We start from the raw sequence: 19,856 nt of genomic DNA on the forward strand, positions 1-19,856 counted from the left end.
CGCTAAAAAGCCTAACTAACACTTGTAACACTATGTAGAAGTGTAACACTAAAGATTGTGAAATTCTCTTAACAGCCTATTGAAGTAATGCCAGCAGAAGAGTAATAAAATGTATTTGTTTATGGGTATATTCTGTTGACAATTGACTGTTCCTGTTTTTTCACTCCAAGCTTACATTAAAAACCTGTGTTGCTGCTGAATCATATTCTTGGAATCATATTCTCGAATTCTAGGAACAAACCTAAAAGCTAATTTGTGGAATGGAGCTGACTTTACTTGTGTTAGCCTACTTTACCCTTTTTGAAGAAAAAAGATTTAGGCACCTGTGGCTGAATTTCATCACCCTTTAACTAATCTTGGACATTGTTGGGCAAACTCAGGCAGGCATTATCCAGAGATGCAAGAGTAGTGAGAGCTCTCAGTGTTAAGTTTCTTCAAGTGTTGTGAAAAGAGGCAGCTGGGGAGACTCTTGGTGTCTTGTCTTCAGCTGATGCCCTCCTGCTGAAGGGAGGGCCGCAACCTGCCTTTGTCGAAATATTGCAGGGAAACTCAACATTCAAAGCATATATTTTCTAAAACCTTGCCTCACATGACTCCTCTATTTGTGGAAGTACTCACTGAATTTTGTGGCAACCTTGGGAGTGGGTAAACCCTACTTTTTTTTTCCTTTAAATAGTAACCTAACAGTGTGAACATACAGATTTGTCCTGCTTGTCTGAGCATACTTCTGTTCCCTCAGGGTTGTTTGTTAGCTTGTCTGCTGAAGTGTTGGGTGGAAGAAACAATACTTGGTTTCTGTCTTCTGAATGGTCACAAAGGAATTAGGATAAAGATTATAGTACTGGGGTCCTTCTTTGTGGTAGAAGTAGTTTCTTATGACTTGTGGTAACACCCATTACTTCAGTCTAAAACAAGTATTCCTGAATTTATTTTGCTTGAGTACAACAGCTGATAGCCAAAGGAGGATGCCTCAGTTAGTACTTTTCCCAGTGGTGATGCTTTAGCACATTGCTTTTTTTCATCTTCTTGCACCTTTACTACTGACTCTGTGATGTATGTGCCTTTGAATGGGAGGAAAGAGGGAGTGTGCAGGAATGGAGGAAGATAAAAGCTCAAATAATGAACTGCCTGACAAACTGCCATCTGTTCTATGCATGTAAAATGCAGTTGTGTAATCTTCCCCTCGATCACAATGTTTACAAATTTAGGATGAAGAGAGTTTGTTTCCAATTTACTGTTAGAGGCATGAGTTGCGTAAAACAAGTTACATGTTCTAATGGTTTTGGGGCTTCAGCAATCCTATTTTTAGTAGTGGATTATCACCCTTTATAGTGCCTGATCATCTTCTCAGAGAGCTTGCTGGGGTATTAACGTGGCAGAAATAATGTTTGTTTCAGTTTGATTGTGCACTTTCCTGACTGCTGTTGCACCAGTTGAGCTGAACGGGTTACTGAGCCCAGTTGCTTGTCACCGCCTCCTTGCCAAGGGCTCCTTCTCCTTCAGCATGCTACCTAACTGATAGCAGTTAAAATGAACTAAACTGGCTTTAAAAGACCACTTTTGCTGATCTGGCTCACTTTGATTGTTGTATTATTAACAGTGTTTCGGGGAGAGGAAGCCCCTGGCAGAGATGCCAGTGATGAGCAACTGGATCTGGTAACATCTTCAGTTTAGGGAAATGCCTTTTTACTCTGGGTTTTCTTAGATCAATTGCACGACATTCTGACTTACGTTGCTCTTAGCATCGTATCAGCATTTTGCACCAGTTCTTAAAAAAAAAAAAAAAAAAAAAAAAAAAAAAAACCACGCTTTTAGTTAATGGAAATGCAAGCAATTCTTGATAGTGAACTACCTCTACCTCCTTGTAAATACTGAAAAATGTTACAATGATTTTAAATTGAACTTATGGGGAAAGTACTAAGGTGTGTAATAGCTTTGTGTAGACTTACAACTTGATGTCAATGTTTAAAAAAAAAAAAAAAAACACAACACTACATAATTCTTTCTAGTATTGGCATATACATTGGCTTCAGTGTTAAACACTGCGATAACCATAAAATCCTGATGTTTTCATGGTACTAGTAATTACGTTCTGTATCTTTTCTTTACAGATCTTCTCTGGTTTTGAACAGTCATGCTACTCTGTTGCCAAAATCAAGTAAAGCGAGCAGGCATCTATTCTCCCTGTGTATTTGAAGAAGGTGATAGCTTTGTATAGTGCCTGAAGGTAATTCTTTCTTTGCTTGAAGTTGAAAAGTTTGAGACTGTTGCATGCGTGGCGGATGCTGTCATAAATATTTTTGATCTTGATGCTGTTTTTTCTTTAGAACCTTTAAATGGTTAGCCGTAGTGTTAAAGATAGGGTGTATCAATTAAAATTTCACTTTCTGTACATGAATAAACGAGGTTTCAAGACAGATTGTCTATTAAATACCACTCAGGCTTGCAAAGTAATGTTTCTGTGAAAACTAGATACTAGACAAGTATTTTACTCTGTTTAGGTGAGAAAGACAAGAACAGCAGCTTTTATGTGCTCTGTGGTACTTGTTTTAAACATTGTATTTAACATGTCTATTTCTAATTTTATATGGACCATGGTCACAAATAATACCATTTACCAGATGAACTCACTCTGTGCTTGTGAGACTGATTTAAATTCTCTGGCCTAAGCTATAGAATTATAATGAATTACTGCTAATATGTTCTTGAGATTCAAGAGTTTTTATATGTCTAGCATGTGTCTTTATAGAGTATATTCTTTACTGAGGCTTTTTTTTTGACAGTTCTCTTTCTAAGCCTTGTTGTTAAAATGCACCTCTTGACTAGTTTATGTTCATGCTTGGAAAGTGTGCAGAAAACCATTCTTGAAAAAAAAGCTGTTATGACTTTCTGGAACTGTTCTTCTGGTAGAACTATCTTCTGACCCCTCACATGCTTTAACAGTTTTGTTATTTTTCTTTGTGGTCTGTCAGGTTTTTTGCCTGCGTAGACAAAGATAAATGCAATTTCAAACTCATTTTAAAATAATGCAAGTAGCTGTGCAGATCTTGTGCGTTTTCCTCTTATTTCAGGGAAAGAAGGATGACTTACTCTTCCTGTGAAGTAATTTAATCAAAAAAGTCATTCTAATAATGATGTAGGGGTATTGCTGAGGCTAAAGCATCCCCGGTTTAACTTTTCATTGCTCTTTCCACATCAAAATAAAAAAAATAAAAATAAAAATGCAGTGCATTAGTGGCTGCAGTGACAGTGTGCTTTTGCAGCCACTCTGTTAGTGTAGTGAAAAAGGCCTGGAAGTATGGAGTATTTCAGGGGTAGAATATCAGATTAGATCTCAGAATGTCTTGCAAAGCAATTAAATGTTTTTCTTCTATTATGTACTCTGGAAAAACATGTGCGTGCTTATAGTCATTAATCCAGAAACTTGTAGGGTACATGACTGAAAATGTCCAATGTTTCTTTGATCACTCCATAGTGGCTAGTCGTGACTAAGAAGGTAGCTACAGATTTAGCTACTGAAAACAAATGAAAACCTGTAGGGTTTTTTTTATGTCTGTAATTACCTCATAGTTTTTAAAAACTAGTTTCAGCAATTTTTTGTTTGATATTGTTTCTATATATCTGAGAGGAAAAAATTATGCATAGGGATAGGTAAGCTTTGTAGGGAGTTGTAGGTTGGGGAATGAATGCTTACAACGTAGACCATGCTGCTATTTGTAAAATGTAGAAAAGATAACTGGAAATGACTGTATCTGGGGATTTAAAAATGTATTTCGTATCTGAGAAAAGCCAGGTAATCATCTGAGATGATGGCCTCTGCAACTGAAAGTTGTCTTCACCTCTCCTTCCTGTCTTTCCCCAGTGTATACTATGGAAATAGTATGTGTTCTATATGGGCTAGAAATGTGTTCTAGCCCATTCGCATATGAGAAAGCCTCCTGTGCCCATGTTTCTCGTAAGAGAAGCATCTGTATGTTTAGTATCAGCTAAAGAACTGCGGAATATGAAAGCTGATGTGTTAACCCACTATATGTCTGAAAGTATTTCTTTCAAAAGCACGTACGTGCTTTTTCATAACTCATATGTGAAACTAACACTTTAATCTTTTTTCTTTTCAGTTTCTAGATGATTTTAACAGTGGAAGTTATAAACTTCGGAGAACTAAATAAATCATCATGAAGCTATATGTATTTCTGGTCAACACTGGAACTACCCTAACCTTTGACACAGAACTTGCTGTACAAAAGTAAGAAAGTAAATTAATCCCGTTTTATTTCCTTAATAAATAAGTGGTATATGCTATGTTTTTTAATGAGTTCTTGAACGTTGATATTCAACTGTTTGTTGAGTATGTCCACATAGTTTCTCCCTAGGTTTTCATGTATTTCAGTGAATTGGGGATGTTTTTTATTAGCATTTTCAATGCCTTGCAGGTGGTTGTGCTTCTGAGATCCCATGAAAGAGCAGGGAGGTTACTTTCTGCAGCAGTGACATAGGATGTAGGTGTTATTTACTTGATCTTAGCGCAGTCTGGTGTTATACTTGGGATTGCGTTTTGGAAAAAAACGTCAGATTTACTTCTGGTGTTCTGTGATCTTTTATTGAATAGCATTTTTGATTTTTGCTTATTGACATCATAAAATAAGTTCTGTGGATTGCTTTTTCTACTTGCATCCTTAGGAAAATGTGTTCTAGATGCTGAAGAACTGGAATATAATTTTTTGTCTTATGTCCAGGATGGGAAAAACTTGGTTCTGTCATATGTTGTAAGGCTCTAACATATCTTACAGCATTCTTCCTATCAAACAAACTTACAGACTGTGATCTACTTGAAATGTGAGCAGTGTTTTAGGTTCCCAGTTAAATCCCAGCGACTTCACAACTTCTTGTTTCACCGCAAGTTAAATACATCTTGCAACCTTAATGATGCTTTAGAGAGACCTAGATATACTAAGTGTATTGTAGCATCTACCCTTGTTCTCATGTAGAATGCTGATCTAATACAATAAATCTTGTATAACATCATCATAGCCCATGTGCACTGGAGCTAGCAAGAGCCAACCTAACCTGCTGTCTTCCTATTCGATCAGTGGTGAATGAGTTGCCAGTAATTCGTGTACATGCTGTTACATGTGTTAGATAATGCTGATCGAAAGACTTCCATGGATTTTGTAATGAAGTCCATTGTTTCCATACTCCTGAATTTCTGTATGTAACTTTCCAAATTCACTGGTTGAGTCAAAATTCTGAAACTTTTAAGCTGGAAGAGCCCTAACATTGTGTGCATTGAATGATTTTGCATGCTGTCTTGCAAAGCTAACTGAGGATATTATTGAGGATGAAATAAAATACCACAGCCATTTTGGATCTACTGGGTCATGAAGTTTGTGAAGGGACTAGAAAATAAGATATGAGGAGTGACTGGGGGAACTGGGGTTGTTCAGTCTGGAGAAGAAGAGGCTGAGGGGAGACCTAATCGCTTTCTACAACTACCCGAAAGGAGGTTGCAGCAAGGAGGATGAGACTCTTTTCTCAGGTGGCAACACAATTAAAATGGCCTCGGGTTGGTGACACAATTAAATGGCCTCAGGTTACTCCGGGAAAGCTTTAGATTGGAAATCAAGAGAGGGTGGTTAAGTATTGAAACAGGCTGGCTAGGGAAGTGTCACCATCCCTGGAAGTATTTAAAAGATGTTCTTAAGTACCACATCCACACATGGGTTAGAGGTGGACTTGGAAGTTTTAGGTTGATGGTTGGACTTGATCATAAGTGTATTTTCCAACCTAAGTTATTGCACGATTCTGTCATTTGCAGATGTGTCAGTACCTCTTTGTGTCATCTAGTACATTGAGATCTTAAAATTGCCTAAATCATGGTGAGGTGCAGCATCTGAACTGCCAAACAGGGTATCTAATAGCATGGTATGGGCTAACTTTTTGCTCTGTCTGATATCTTTTGAGGAAAACCTGGTGGATGAGACAAAATACAAGACATTTCAGTTGAGTAGTTTAACTTTGTATTGTGAATGTCTGTAGAGACTTGTTCTTTTTAGCAAGACCTTTTTCTTGGGTTCTTTGCCTATCTCCTTTATATGTCAACAGGCCAATCAATTTTCCCAATGAACGTGGGAATGATAGGTGAATTCTTATAATACAGCTAGTGAGTATGAGCCTGTGTTTGAGGTTTTTGTAGTGAATTGATTTTGTCATCACAGCTATTTTAGGTAATAGATACCTATTTTTTCAAGTACCTTATAGGCAGTAACTTTGTTTTGCTTCCTGCTGATTATATCGAAAACAGTGATGCTTACGTTGATTATTCACTTGATAATCTGAAGCCTTTCAGTGCTTTTGCACAGTTGTCACCACAGTGTATTATAGTTTTGGTCAGTTACTGTATCATATTAATGAATTCTTAATTATTTGTTTCTTGGAGACAAAGTCTAGAATTGTTAAAGTAAGCAGTGTCATAAAGATGTCATCACCTGAAATTGAAGCTGCTAGGATGAAGGACGAAAGTAGGGATGGCTTATTGGTCTACTGTTCTTGCATTAAACATGCCTGCAACGTTTATATGTGTTTGTTGCATATACATTGATTGAATTTCCTGTAAGTTGAGCATTATACTGCGCTTCATGTACTGTAAATCAATCAGAGTTGATTAAGTGGAAATGTGTTTAAATTAGGCTTAATGAAGTGTTGAGTATTCTTGTTATATTATAGAATTTCATAAAGTCATTTGTATGATCGTAAAATAAACATTCAAAGAACATAATATGACTTTTACAGGTATCCTAAGTGCTTGATTTGATCTAGTATTTCAGCACATTATCAGATCTTATTGGAAGAAGATTACTGATTATGTATCAGTATTCTACAGGCTCTACTCCGTTAGCTGATAGCTTGTTAGGTGAATATCCAGAACACAACATGTTGCAGCCTTTACAGACTTAAATATTTCATTGTGCAGAATGCAAGTGTGACAAGTGCTGCCTTGAAACAGACAAGTTGCCTGTCTATATTATAGGAATATGTGAAATTAGCTACACATGTTATTGTCATCTTCTCCCCCATTTTTTTCAGCGTGGCTGATCTGAAACATGCAATACAAACCAAGTACAAGATTGCCATTCAGCACCAGGTACTGGTCGTCAATGGAGGAGAGTGTATGGCACCAGACAGACGAGTGTGTAGTTACAGTGCTGGAACAGTAAGTGCATACTGCATTTGTCATCTGAGCTGTGATAGGGGAAGAAAAAACTATTTTAGTAAAGATTTTTAAGTATTTTTCTGTAGTATACCTTGTTTGCTGATTTTTTTTTCATTTGAGATTTTTCTTATCTACTCAGTTTATACATGTGGATTTTAACATGGTCTTAAGACATATTACCCATATGATGGAATAATTGGTGATTGAATGGTACCTTTACTAAACGTGTGATTTCACTTTCTTCTTGAGTGTAGGACACCAACCCAATTTTCTTATTCAACAAAGAAATGATCTTGTGTGAGCGTCCCCCAGCTATCCCCAAAACTACATTTTCAGCGGAGAATGAGATGGAATTGAAAGTAGAAGAATCTCTAATGATGCCTGCAGTTTTTCATACGGTAGCATCACGGACACAACTTGCTGTGGTAAGTAAATTCATAGTGTACTTGCGCACAAAAGGACAAAAACCTTTTTATGTCAGAGAGGTAACTTGATGTAAATTTTGAAGTGGTTTTGTAAGAAGACAGTGAAAATGGTATACTATTCATGATCTATTCCTTGAAGCCTTTGTCCTTAATTTTCAAGGTAGGTACTAAAATGTGCTTCTGTAGCATTTTCAAAGCTTCTTTCAAAAACAAAATGCAATATGGCTTTATGGATGCATATGTTTATAACATTGACAAAATGAAAGCAATTTGGTTTCTTTGGACTCGCGCCTCAATTCCCTGCCTTATTTTTAGTGACTTCAGTCTATTCCAACCAGAAGACAGAAAAGTTTGTTAGTTCAGAAACAGTGTTAACCCAGATTGAAACAAATCACATTGCAAATTTTCTAAGTACCTTTCTAATCTCTTGCTTCCTCTTATAAATTTCCCACCAGTTGTTTAGACGTGTAAAACTAAGCTTCATTTTCCCAAAATTTCTTTCAGGTCTTTTCTTATCGTGTACTTATTGAGTGTTGGCTTCTACTTGCCTGAAAAGCAAACATGATCTAATCCTATTTGATTATTTCATATTGCTTTGAGGAGGAGGCTACCCTGCAACAAGGGTGGTAAAATATCAAGTGTGCATGTGGTATGAATGGTGGCTGCGTGCTCTAGAATGTAACACAACGCGCGCAGTAGCTGAACTGAATGCGTTTCGTGTTACAAAATGCTGTCCTCAGTCTCCTTTTCAAATTTTACGTTCTAAATGCATTAAATGTTTTTGCTGTCTCTAATAATTAAATTTCCTTCTCTAATTATTTAAATTTCCAAGAGTTAGGAGTGGGTTAATGGTTGTGTAGCACTTAGCACAGACTGAACAGTAATTCATGATTTTAGCATGTTGTCTTGGTAATCGTTTCCAAGTTCCAGTAACAACGTTAAGGCAGTCTAAAAGAACACTTAGTGTTTTAAGTGACGTACTTCTTAAATACTGTACAGCAGAATTCGGAGAAAAGTGCTAAGTCATGCATATAGCACAGACTTTTGTTTTGCTTTTTTTTCCTCCTTGGGCCTATCAGGAGTGAGGTTAGCTTGAATAATCTAACATTGACATACTGTCTAATTTAAGGCAAGGATCAAGTCCAATAAACACTCTTCTTCCCTCTACCACCTGTTGACAGTTATTGCTGACTTAGTAAATAAGACCTTGAGTAATTAGGGATCTGTGAATCATATGACTGTCAGACTGAAAAGAGTAGATGTAGATGTGAATTCATCTAGGAGTAGGAGGTTTTCATTTGTGCTCCATACTTGAAGAGTGTGAAGATTGTTTTTTCAGCAGCTGAGACTGAAATACTGATTTTTATGAGGTGTTAAAAGGATGTTATAGAAGTCAGTAAGACTAGTATCTGTTAAATGCTTAATATGTTAATTGATTTAACATGAATGGGGGTTCTGGTATTCATGTTTGAACTTCACTTGAGAAGGTGGTGTTAATAAGTGTCTTGTTTCTAATTGTTGATATTTTCTCTTTGTTTTCCCCATCTCTGAAGGGGAAAAATTAACACAGCAGGTATTCCCAACTTTTGTTTTGACCCAGTGAAGTTACTATACATTGATAAATAAACAGATTTAATTCCTGTGGAGTAAGTTTTTGTATTCTAGGAGTGGTTTTTAATGTATATTTCTACTTGAGAAGGATTGTTAGTGCTACCTTCTCTTCCCCCTCAATTCTGAAGGCTGTATTATTACACAGAGCAAGTAAGTTTATTCAAGTGTTTCTGCTTGTAAATTATTTATATTTAAATGACTTGTTCTGGTGACAAGTCTTCTGTCAGGGAAATCCATATTTCAGAAATACTCTCAAAGTCCGTGTGAAGTACAGCATTTAGTGGACAACTGGAGCAATAACATTTAGCGTAAGACTGTGAAGTTTACATAGAGATTGATCCTGAACTGATTCCCAAGTAAAGAAATCTTTCCATACTTGATGGAATCTATTATTATTGTTGAAGGAGGGCGGATTTAGAATGTTAAAGGTGTTTAAACATCTATTTAAGTGGAATGGAGTTGTTGTTTTAGCCTGCACGTTGATCTTGTAAAAGATTGTCCTATGTGCTACACTTCTTCCAGCTCTTCCCTGCTGGGTAACAATGGTAGTAAGTTTTTTTCCTGGAAAAAAAAAAAAGACTGAATAGCTAGTTATGTTCTTAAATCTGATGTGCCTTTATACCATCAGTTAGCTTTGCCCAATATTTTAAGTATTTCAAAATCATGGGCTCTATATTTGGCTGTGAAAATGCTTTGGGTGCTTTTCTGAGAGTTGAGAGTTGAATGCTAAGAAAACAGCTCTGTATCATAGAAGATGAGTAAATAGTCTAACCTGACTTGAGATGTGCCAGGGTGTGAAGACTTTATAAAGGACTATTGCAGTGTTTCTACAGCCTTTCATGATGCCTATTTGAAGCACATTGAGCAGTAATTCAGAATAAACTAGAGAGAGGCTAGAAATGTGGTTAAAACGTTAATCTTCTTCAAGGTTCATTGTAAGCCTCTGGTCTGGGAGGAAGATGGAACATGGGAGCATTAGTCCTCAAAATTAAGATCTGGGGAAAGGAAGAGGGGCTCTGAACCTCTATAGTTGTGAGAATGATGCATCCAAAGCCACACTGACGATATTGTATGCTAGACTTCATGCAAAATGGTCATGAAAAATCTGCAGTATAAAGATCGAAGGTTTATCTTTTAATTAATTTTAGAGAGGCAGTAATTTGTATTACTAGAAAAACAGTTACAGTACTTGATAGTGGGATAGTGGTTTTGCCTGTTGTAATTATTTAGGGAGCTTAAATAATTATCATGTATTAATTACATTTAAAGATGTTTTGTATTAGGAGAATAGAAGTCTCAGTTTAAGTTGTTGCTTATGATTACAAAATGTTACTGTCAGGAATAAAAAACAGTGATGTGCAACTACTTAAAAGTAGAGGAGAATATGTGATAGCTGCCAGTTTATATTTAATTTGCTATCTCTTCTGCCCAGAAGATATGCAGTACAATTTTAAAATCAGATTTTATAAGACATAGTAACACAGTATATGAAATGGTAAACCCTGCTTAGAAGATGACTTTGAATTTACTGTGCAGGAGTACAACTAGTATTCTTGGTTGTCTCTTGTAGCTTGTGGCCTGCTTCTAATTTGGTAATAGGTAAATGTATTTTCTTGTATGGAGTGTTATATATGCTTCAGGGTGTAATGGCTTTTGTTGTCATCTTAGTTTTCCCTTATTTTAAGTCTTCCTGAAAACCTTTGAATTTGATCAGTTTTTCCATGGATTGTATTATGCTGTAGAACAGTGTGAAAGGGTATTTTTATCTTACCTTATTTTGAAGTTTATTTGTGCTGTAGAGGAAGCTGACAGATGCTCACTTCCTGATACGGTCTTTTACAAACTACTTTTCAATAGCAAGTAGTTCTACGTTTTCCTTTAACAAGGATTTCTCTTAGTCTGTGTACATATATTCTTCCCCAAATTCTTGTTTTGTATCTTCCCTTTGTTAGATGAGCAGCAATAGCTGAAAATACAATTTATTTTTTTTTAAAAACAAAAGTTATCTTTTAGTTCACAGTGGAGGCCATTTTTTTCCTGTGTTGTAGGTAGCTTAAATCTTCTGAGTTGGGTAAATAGTTGTATTCTGTGCATTACTTCAGGAACATAGTTATAGCAACATAATTATAGTTGGAATTATTGTTAAAGAAAGACTCTTAAGAAACCTGTGTAAGCTTTGCTACTTCATGGATCTTTTTTTTTTTCTTCCAGGTCAGTAATTTAGAATCATGGGGAGGGAAAAATATGCAGAACTGTAACATTTTTCAGGAAGACTGTTTGTCATGGCTTGCATTTTTTCCCTTTCAGATGTTGCTCTCACCTACGTTACTGAGCCATTGTCACATGAAGAGCTGAACTGCTTTTGAGACTTGAATGAGTCAAGTTAATTCACTTACAAATATTTTTTTTTTTATTGAACAGGGACCTTTAAAAGCCCTATGGGGATGTTTGCATTCTTGTAACTTTTTATCCACATGGTATAGAGATGTGTAAAAGCAGCAGATATTGATTTTCTTATTTACTGATTGGAGCTAACTTCATAAATTTACATTTAGTCTTTAGGTTTTAATACCTCCTAACGAAAAGTCATTCCTATGTCAAGTTTATTACCACCTGTTTGGTTTTCTGCTGTAGTATAACTCATATTCAATTCATATCAAGATAAATTCTTTTTGATTTCCTGAATTTAACACTTAAACAGATTTCTTTAAGGTGTGTGTTTTTTTTAAACTGGAGATCTCATTACATAAAATTCACTGTATAAAGACTTTGTAGCTTTAGAGAAGCTATATCTGTTACCACAACTTGCTCTTTCACTGACTAAACTGAAATTCTTTCCATAGCTTTTTGTCAAATGTGTTGATGTCTTAGTGTTTTGAACTTTTTTTTTAATCATCTCTTCCCTGTTCAGTGTTTGTTTCATCTACTGTCTGGCTTTTAAATAGCAGTTAAAGCAACTTTCTAAGCCTATTTTCATTTTATGATGTCCAAGTATCCTGGTTTCCCTCTGGCTAAAAATCTGCTGTTGAGATGTAAGTGCCTGAAGTGTTACAGCATGCTTTTCTACAGCTACCCTACTTTCTTACTTCTCTTCCAGTTCAGCAGTTCTGGCCTTGAGCTGCAGAATGTGGACAATGAGGTGCACAGTGTGTTTGCAAAAAGTTGCATACACATCAGCTTAGGAGAAAACAAGCTGTTCTCTACACAATGCATTGCGCAATAAACTCTGTTCTATGAATCTTGTCTAATCTTTTGGTCTTTTAATGCTACTGCTAAAAAAAAAAAAAAGCATAACTGATAGTTTATGTTTTAGAACAGGATTTATTTAGTTACTTTTAAGCAATTTAAATGAAATTTCCTCATTTTAACTGAAGTCCCGGAAGAAGGTTATTAGAGACTTGGACTTTTGGTTAGTGGATACATTTCACATTTCAAGTGATACTGTTGCTGACATCATCAAACTGTCAATTCCAGTCATTTTTTCTTTTAGAGATAGAGAAGACAATGAGAAATTGTGTGGTTGTTCCATATGGCTAGATAAAACTAACTGTAGTCATAGTACCAACATCATTCTTGGTTCAGTTCCAAATGCTTTCAACTCTAGTGAAGATGTATAATCATGCTTCCTGAAAGCTATGTAACTACTATTTAAATACGTACGCTTTCACTTTGGCTAGAAAGCTGCTTTGAGACCCAGTGGAAAACAATTATTTAAAAATGTTGTGTTCTGAAAGCATTTATAACGATTGTAGCAATTGCGTGATTACATTGCTGTTACTAGTTCATTTTTACTAAATCTTCTAATAGCAAGAAACACTTCTAGCTCTTCCACAGAAGTCCAGGCTTCTTTAACTTGCATTAATGATGAATCTCATCATCTTTGAATGTCTTTGAGCTGTGAAAGGTTAAAATAGAAAAGCTTTTATGATTAGATGGTTTTTGGTTGGCCTTTGTGACCAAAATCGTTAGATTAAGGTTTTGGAAAATTCACCGGGAGTGTTTTTTTTTGGATGGCTTGGAATCAAGCTAGTGAAAATTATCACTTACCTCATACCCTGCTTTGATTCATTGGCTGGTTGTTTTATATCAGCTTCTCAGTGTCCTTTTTGGTGGTAAATTCTGTCACTTGACTTCTCTCAGCTTGCTTTTAGGATCTCAGCCAAGAGCTAGTGAAAACAGGACTGAAGAAAAAGTCACTAAGCTATGAATAGCTTGGTTCTGTATCACGCTGATGAAATAAATACTTAATGAATATGTAATAAGTCATGAACTGTGTGGACAAATGTCCAAAGGACAGTCACCAAAATTGATCAATGTTAAATGAGAGTGGAATAATATTCTGTCTAATGAAAGAAGAGAAGTTATAATGAAATCTCAAGTCTCCCTCACAGTGAAATTAACTGTTCAACTTCAGGTTTTAAAAGCTGAAATCTTGAGAAGTGGTTAATATAATAGCATTACTGTTGTTTTCAGTTGAGGTGTATAAAAAGGGATATTGGTCTTAGTTCCTGATACTGGTAACTAAGATATTGGTTACCTTTTGTGGAAGTGGTTATCCTCTAGTGTAGTGTATGGTGTAACTTCACTTTCAGGGATCCTTTTTGGTGGCCTGAGGTTGATTTTTTTTGTTGAGGATGACTCAAATCTATAAGGAGTCCTTCTAATAGAATTTCAGACACATGGCAATAGAGGACTTTGATGCCTTGTTTCCTTTTACCACAGGGTTGTAGAGAATGGAAAGAACCCTGCATTTCCTGAAAACTTTTGCTCTTTAGAGGTAAGTCCAAAGAGCACTGAAGACAAATGGATCTTCCCATGATTTTTTTTCTCCCGTTCAGATTAGCAAAATTAGGGTGGTAGGATGCAAGGGCAAAGTCTTGAAATGAATGGGAAGCACTTTACCAATTAATTCTTGTTTTAGATAAAATGTATTTTGTTGTTTCTACTGATTTTGGGTGCAACTGACTAAAATGAAATAGTTGTAATCAAAAGAATAACCTATGTTTAAGTCATGCTGATGGAATAAAGTAATTCATGTAAATATTCTGTTAACACATCTAGACAGAGATAAAGGAAATCTTTCTGGTGAGCCTGTGGATTTTTAGACAAATTAAAAAGTCAAGATGCCTTTATTTGCTCTTCAATGTAAATGGGCAAGTTGAGTTTGTCTAGTCTTGTAGAGGTGCTTTTTGAGGACTACATTCCAGTGGTATCTTGAAACTCTGTTCTAGGTATATTGATGTATTTGAGTAAAATTAGTGTAGCCGTGCAAGGCATCCAGTTTTTCATTTTGATATTCTGTGAGCCATTGGGTGTCTGCAAATTACTCTGAACTGATCTGTGGAAGAATCAATGACAAAAGCATACCTGTTGTTAGGCAGGCTTCATTTTCTATGCTGGAGCTGGCAACTTTACTGAGAAGTGTTAAAACATATGTTGAACTGCAGGTCTTTATTTATATGCCTACAGTTTTAGATGTTAGTCGTTTGGAAGGGAACTGCTTCATGCAGGCATACTGATCGTGGAAAATAGATTGGTCTTGATCTTCTGAAGTAGCTTGATGCCTCCCCCTTAGTATTGTTTATAGAAAAGGCAGGAAAAACAAGCCCAATCACTTGAAGCTGCATTAAGTAGTGATGGAATTATAAGAAAGATGCACTTGTGCAGATTTTAATTGAACTACTTCTAAACTACATATAAAATATCTTTTTGTTTCAGTATCATATTTATAGTTCATTTCATAAGATTTTCATGAGATTTTTTTGTTTCAATGTTCATGTCTTCTGTGTGTATGTCCACCAAAGAGCTGTAGTACACTTCACACTGAAGATGAAATTAGTTGAACAGTTACATGGCGCTGGGGTGTTCTTATATAGCAATTTCTTTGGGTCTGCCTCTATTACATGACAGATCTTGACAGTTACTAGAATGCCCTTATGTTATGTGGTTGCTAAAAAGTGGTAGTTTGCCTCTGTGGGAAATACTGTTCTTTACTCTTTCACTTTTCTGGGACACAAGTTTCTGACTCGGATAAGTTTGGATCATGGCAGGTCAGATAAAAAGTGTCAGTGCTGGTCATCCGTAGTGTAACAAGCAATCTCAGTTGTAATGTTTTTTTTTCCTATTAAAATTTGATAACTTGCAATTTTTGTTTTTAGCTTGAAAGTGTTGTGACAACCTTGACAGAATTAATGTCTTAAGTTGACAACATTTAAATTCTCCAGGGAGTATCAAAACACAAAACACAAAAAAAAAAAAAAAAAAAAGACACACAAAACTTAATAGAACAAAGCTAATTTTGTAGCTTCTGACTCCTATATTGAATGCAGTAAATAGATCTAGCTTAAAAAAAAAAAAAGTGGCATGAGTTGGGAGTATGTTTCGGGGCAGAGCATCTGGTCTAATCATGCCTAGTGTATGCATTTTGTCATTACACAGTTGATCTGTGCAATGCCAAGTCAATTTGTCCAAAGGAAAATAGAACTAACAAAGGCCTCTCTGCCCAGGGCTTTTAAAGGAACGTTTTAGTTAGGTGGTGGGATGAATTCAGTCTTTTCCCCAATACACTGTGATGATACTCACTTGAAGACACTGCTGCATAAAAAGACTTTGAGATCAGTGTAGATCTTGTAGATGGCTTAAATCGTTTTAGTTTTCAGACTAATGTGTGGTTTCCATATTTATAGGGTTCTTGTCAATAGGGTGGGAGCAGGTTGACTTTGGGAAGGGAGTAGTGTTTGTCGGTTGAAAGTAGAATGCTCGCTTACTTTCACAGGGCATACATTAGAACACAACAGAGACATCCAGTTGCCTTTCAGCTTTATATCGTGGATATATCTTCTAGTATACTTTAGGGTAAAAAAGTCTGTTCTGGTTTTCAGTATGATAATTGAGAAAGCAGTAGTTCTTTTTTTTCAGCTGATACAGAATTTGCTTTAGCAATTTGTATTCAAGAATGAATAATAAAAATTCGTCACGTTGTCAGTATTGCTTTAGTTTGCAGGTGTATATTTAAATTGTACGGAGAGGGACTGGATCTAATATTAAGATAATGACTTGAAGATGTCAGCATAACCTGGATGCTGTCTAAATTGTGTTGCTAGTTTTGATTTAGGAAGTGAGAGCTCATACTGCAAATAAAATAACTGTTGTTCTCAAAGTAGAAATTATTGATGTCCTGTGCGCAGAAGGTGAACAAAGTTCATAAAACAAGACAGAGTTGGAAAGACAATACTAAAGACAAACCAGTGTCTGTACTATGAAATGGTAGAAATTTGTAATAGCTTTTGATTTCCTTGGGTTTCATGTGTAAGTAGTTATCAGCATGCAAACAATGGATATATAAGTTAGATAAGTTAGTAATTTGAAGGACGATGGAATTTTGTGATGCTGCTGGAGACTTTTTTGTTTATTTTTAAAGGGGGTTCATAACTTAGGCTTTGCTAAGATTAATTCTGAAATGTTCAGATAAAATGCTCTGCAGTTTTGTGATTTATTTTGAGAATATAAGTGTTACCTTTAGAAAATTTTGGGTTTGAAAATATGTGCTGTTAACCATGTGGTCAGAAGTGAAAGTATTTTATAATATGTTGGGGTTTTAACGCTGCTTTTTCACTGTACTTAAATAATGTAAACTTGTTTCTCCATGTATGCTTTTCCCACATGCACTCTAACAAAGATATGCTTTGTTTAGTTCAACACTATGAAAAACATGCAAAAAGTTGTAGGATTTTCTTCCTTGGTGGATAGGCAGACACTAAAACCAAACATCCAGGTATTCTGAGGAAACTATTTCCAATGTAGTATGTTATAAAGTATTGAGCTGAAGGATTAAGTGTGACTTCTATATTATTTTCTTACTTGGGTGTTTGGGAAGTAAGAACCTTGGGAGTAGTAGGGGGGATGCAGTCTGCTTCCTTAAGTTAGTATACTTTAAATAAATGTTCTACTAATAGTTAAAATTTTGGAATTGAATACAATAAGGCATTGCTATTAGTGCACTTCTAATAGGATACGGTACTTGCCAAATCTAGGTCTCTGTTTTAACTCTACTGAGTTGGGTGGTAATTAAATTCTCACCCTCTTACGGGGGTTAAATGTTTGTTTCATCCAGTTATTTAACAGAAAAGCTGCTGTGTTGGTTTGCGTGCACCAAGTTTCAGGTGTTTTAGAGTTTTGTATGCTCTCTGCACTGCTCCTCTGGTTTATTAATTGCTAGACTTCAGTGAAGTATCTACCTACCATTTACATTATGAATCTCTCCCTGCATCTGAAGTACCTGTGTTTCTATCAATGGATACTGCGATTCTTTGTCTTGTTCTGAGTTTCTGCTTGGCTCTTCCTCTTTAATCTACCTTGTTTGCCAGCTCCTTCTGTTAGATTACTACAAGAATTATTATTCACATATGCACTATTTCATTTTAGCAGAATTTAATTCTGAGTTTTTATTTTGATAAAAACTCATAGAATTAAATTCTGCAACTTTTCATCTGCCTATTTAGAAGAAAAATAACTCAGTAAATATCTCATTTTTTTTCATCCTCTAACTGTTTTTCTTTTAAGAGTAAAGGAAGTTGTTATTTTTGGTTGAAGTTTTTAAAAGATGTGCAGCTTTAGCTGTCACAGTTTAACACTTTTTATCTTAATATTTTCCAAGTGTCTCACTTTTCTATGGTAGCTATATAAAACATCACAAGTCTGGCTAAGTGACTTTCATTTTGTTGTTGGATTTTTTTTCTTCCAGGAAATGTATGAAGTTGCCAAGAAGCTTTGCTCGTTCTGTGAAGGTCTTGTACATGATGAACATCTTCAGCATCAAGGCTGGGCTGCCATAATGGCCAACTTGGAAGATTGTACATACTCTTACCAAAAGCTACTTTTCAAGTTTGAAAATGTATATTCAAGCTATTTGCAGTCCATAGATGATATCAAGTTGAAACTCACACAGTAGGTTTGCCATTAAACTTCAGTCTCAATCTCCAGAGCTTATTTATGTTTTTTGTGTTTTAAGTAATCAGGCATGTATTGTTTGATTTTTATGTCACTGAAAACATTATTTCTCTTCTATGCTAGTCTTTTTTTTTTTTTTAATTGACTTTTTTTTTCATTACATTCATCAGCACACAGATACCTGTACTGAATTATCTGGAAAATTATGCTCACTACTGTGAGCTGTTTAAGAGCTGGAGTCCTTCCAAATGTACACTAGAAACATCTAAATAATAAATTTAGTCATTAAATAGTATTTTAAATACATATTTGCACTTCTGAATTAATTACTTCTGAATACACATATTAAGAATGATGATTTATGTTGCAAAATTGAAGCTACTTATAACACAATCTTGGTGTGTGTAGACATACATCTTTGGGTGTATGTATATAAATGTATACTTAGAGCATTGCAAACTTTGGATGTTGCTTGGAGGAAAATATTTTTTGACGTCTTTCTGGAGACGTTATATTATTGTGGTATTTCTGTGACTGATGTGCCTAATAGAATTTCAGGTACTTAGAGAAATCAAGCAGAAATATGGTGTACCTTTTTTAATAAAACAAAAAATAAGTTGAATTTCATAGCTTTTACCAAATATGTAGAGAGCATTCAATCTCTGCAAAAGTAGTCAGCCAGAGGGCACTCAGTCTTTGCTAATAAGCATTGATGTGTACCTATGCAGAATGCAAACATACAAGTCCTAGTTGTGTGTTTAAAATATGGACATGTCTCAGTTTATCAAACTGTTGTCTTTTTTCATGTTTTTGTCATTGCATTATAACTATAAGCTTACCTTGAAGTTTAGAAGAGTCCATACTGAGCAGTGGAAGAGCAAAAATTACTTTAGCTGTGCTCTCATAATGTTGTTACTGAACACAGTGCTTTGAAAGGGTAATAAGCAAATTCATTTTGAAGTCTGTTTCAGTTCTAAAATATACAAATAGCACTTCAATTATGAGTGGCTTGTGTCAAAGTTGTTACGCAATTGGCTTCTGGATACTGATGGCTTTTTGTTTTCACCCTTTTTAAAAAAGCTTGGGTTCTGCTGTTTCTATCATGGCCAAGATACCACTGCTGGAGTGCCTAACGAGACATAGTTACAGGGAGTGTTTAGGAAGACTGGATTCTTCAGCTGAGCATGGAGGGGCAGAAAGTGAAGAAACTGAGGATGGGAAATCTCCTGAACTGGTGCTTTATTCTGATGTATCTAAAGTGAACAATAAATCAATGTTAGCATCATTTTGCAAGTCAGTTGAACATTCAGCTTTGGAAGGCACAAATCCTGAAAATGTAAAAGATGATAAGGAGTCGGGTCAAAATGCTACTGTCCAGGACAATGAAACATCAGTAGAATTGAAAGATGATGACCAGCCTTCATTCAATGTGTCTTTATTAGACTGGATAAACGTTCAAGATAGACCTAACGATGTTGAATCGCTGGTCAGAAAATGTTTTGATTCTATGAGCAGGGTAAGTTAACTTTTTTTTTCCTCACTCAAATTATATTGGAAATTTGCTATGGGATGATGTTTATTTTCCAGATGCCGGTTCTTTTGAAGTGATTCAACTTTCTATAGCTTGTTGTTTCTCAAATAACTTTCTGAAGGGGAGACCA

At 35.6% G+C, this 19,856-nt stretch overlaps 1 protein-coding gene across 3 annotated transcripts in view; it reads left to right on the plus strand.

Moving 5' to 3' along the window:
- RB1CC1 (RB1 inducible coiled-coil 1) overlaps positions 1–19,856 on the plus strand; it is a 74,005-nt gene that overhangs the window by 9,775 nt on the left and 44,374 nt on the right. For 2 of the 3 annotated variants that reach the window (XM_084282215.1, XM_084282216.1), the window contains exons 2-7: positions 2,112–2,227; positions 4,119–4,246; positions 7,084–7,210; positions 7,465–7,635; positions 17,990–18,192; positions 19,276–19,711. In XM_084282215.1, the coding sequence (XP_084138341.1) occupies positions 4,176–4,246; positions 7,084–7,210; positions 7,465–7,635; positions 17,990–18,192; positions 19,276–19,711 (1,008 nt within the window). In that variant the 5' untranslated portion in view covers positions 2,112–2,227; positions 4,119–4,175. Of the gene's footprint in view, positions 1–2,111; positions 2,228–4,118; positions 4,247–7,083; positions 7,211–7,464; positions 7,636–17,989; positions 18,197–19,275; positions 19,712–19,856 lie in introns of those variants that run through there. The other variant, XM_084282217.1, reaches the window with a different exon arrangement.

This window comes from Netta rufina (genome assembly GCF_964035555.1).
Source record: "Netta rufina genome assembly, chromosome: 2".
NCBI classification, from domain to species: domain Eukaryota; kingdom Metazoa; phylum Chordata; class Aves; order Anseriformes; family Anatidae; genus Netta; species Netta rufina.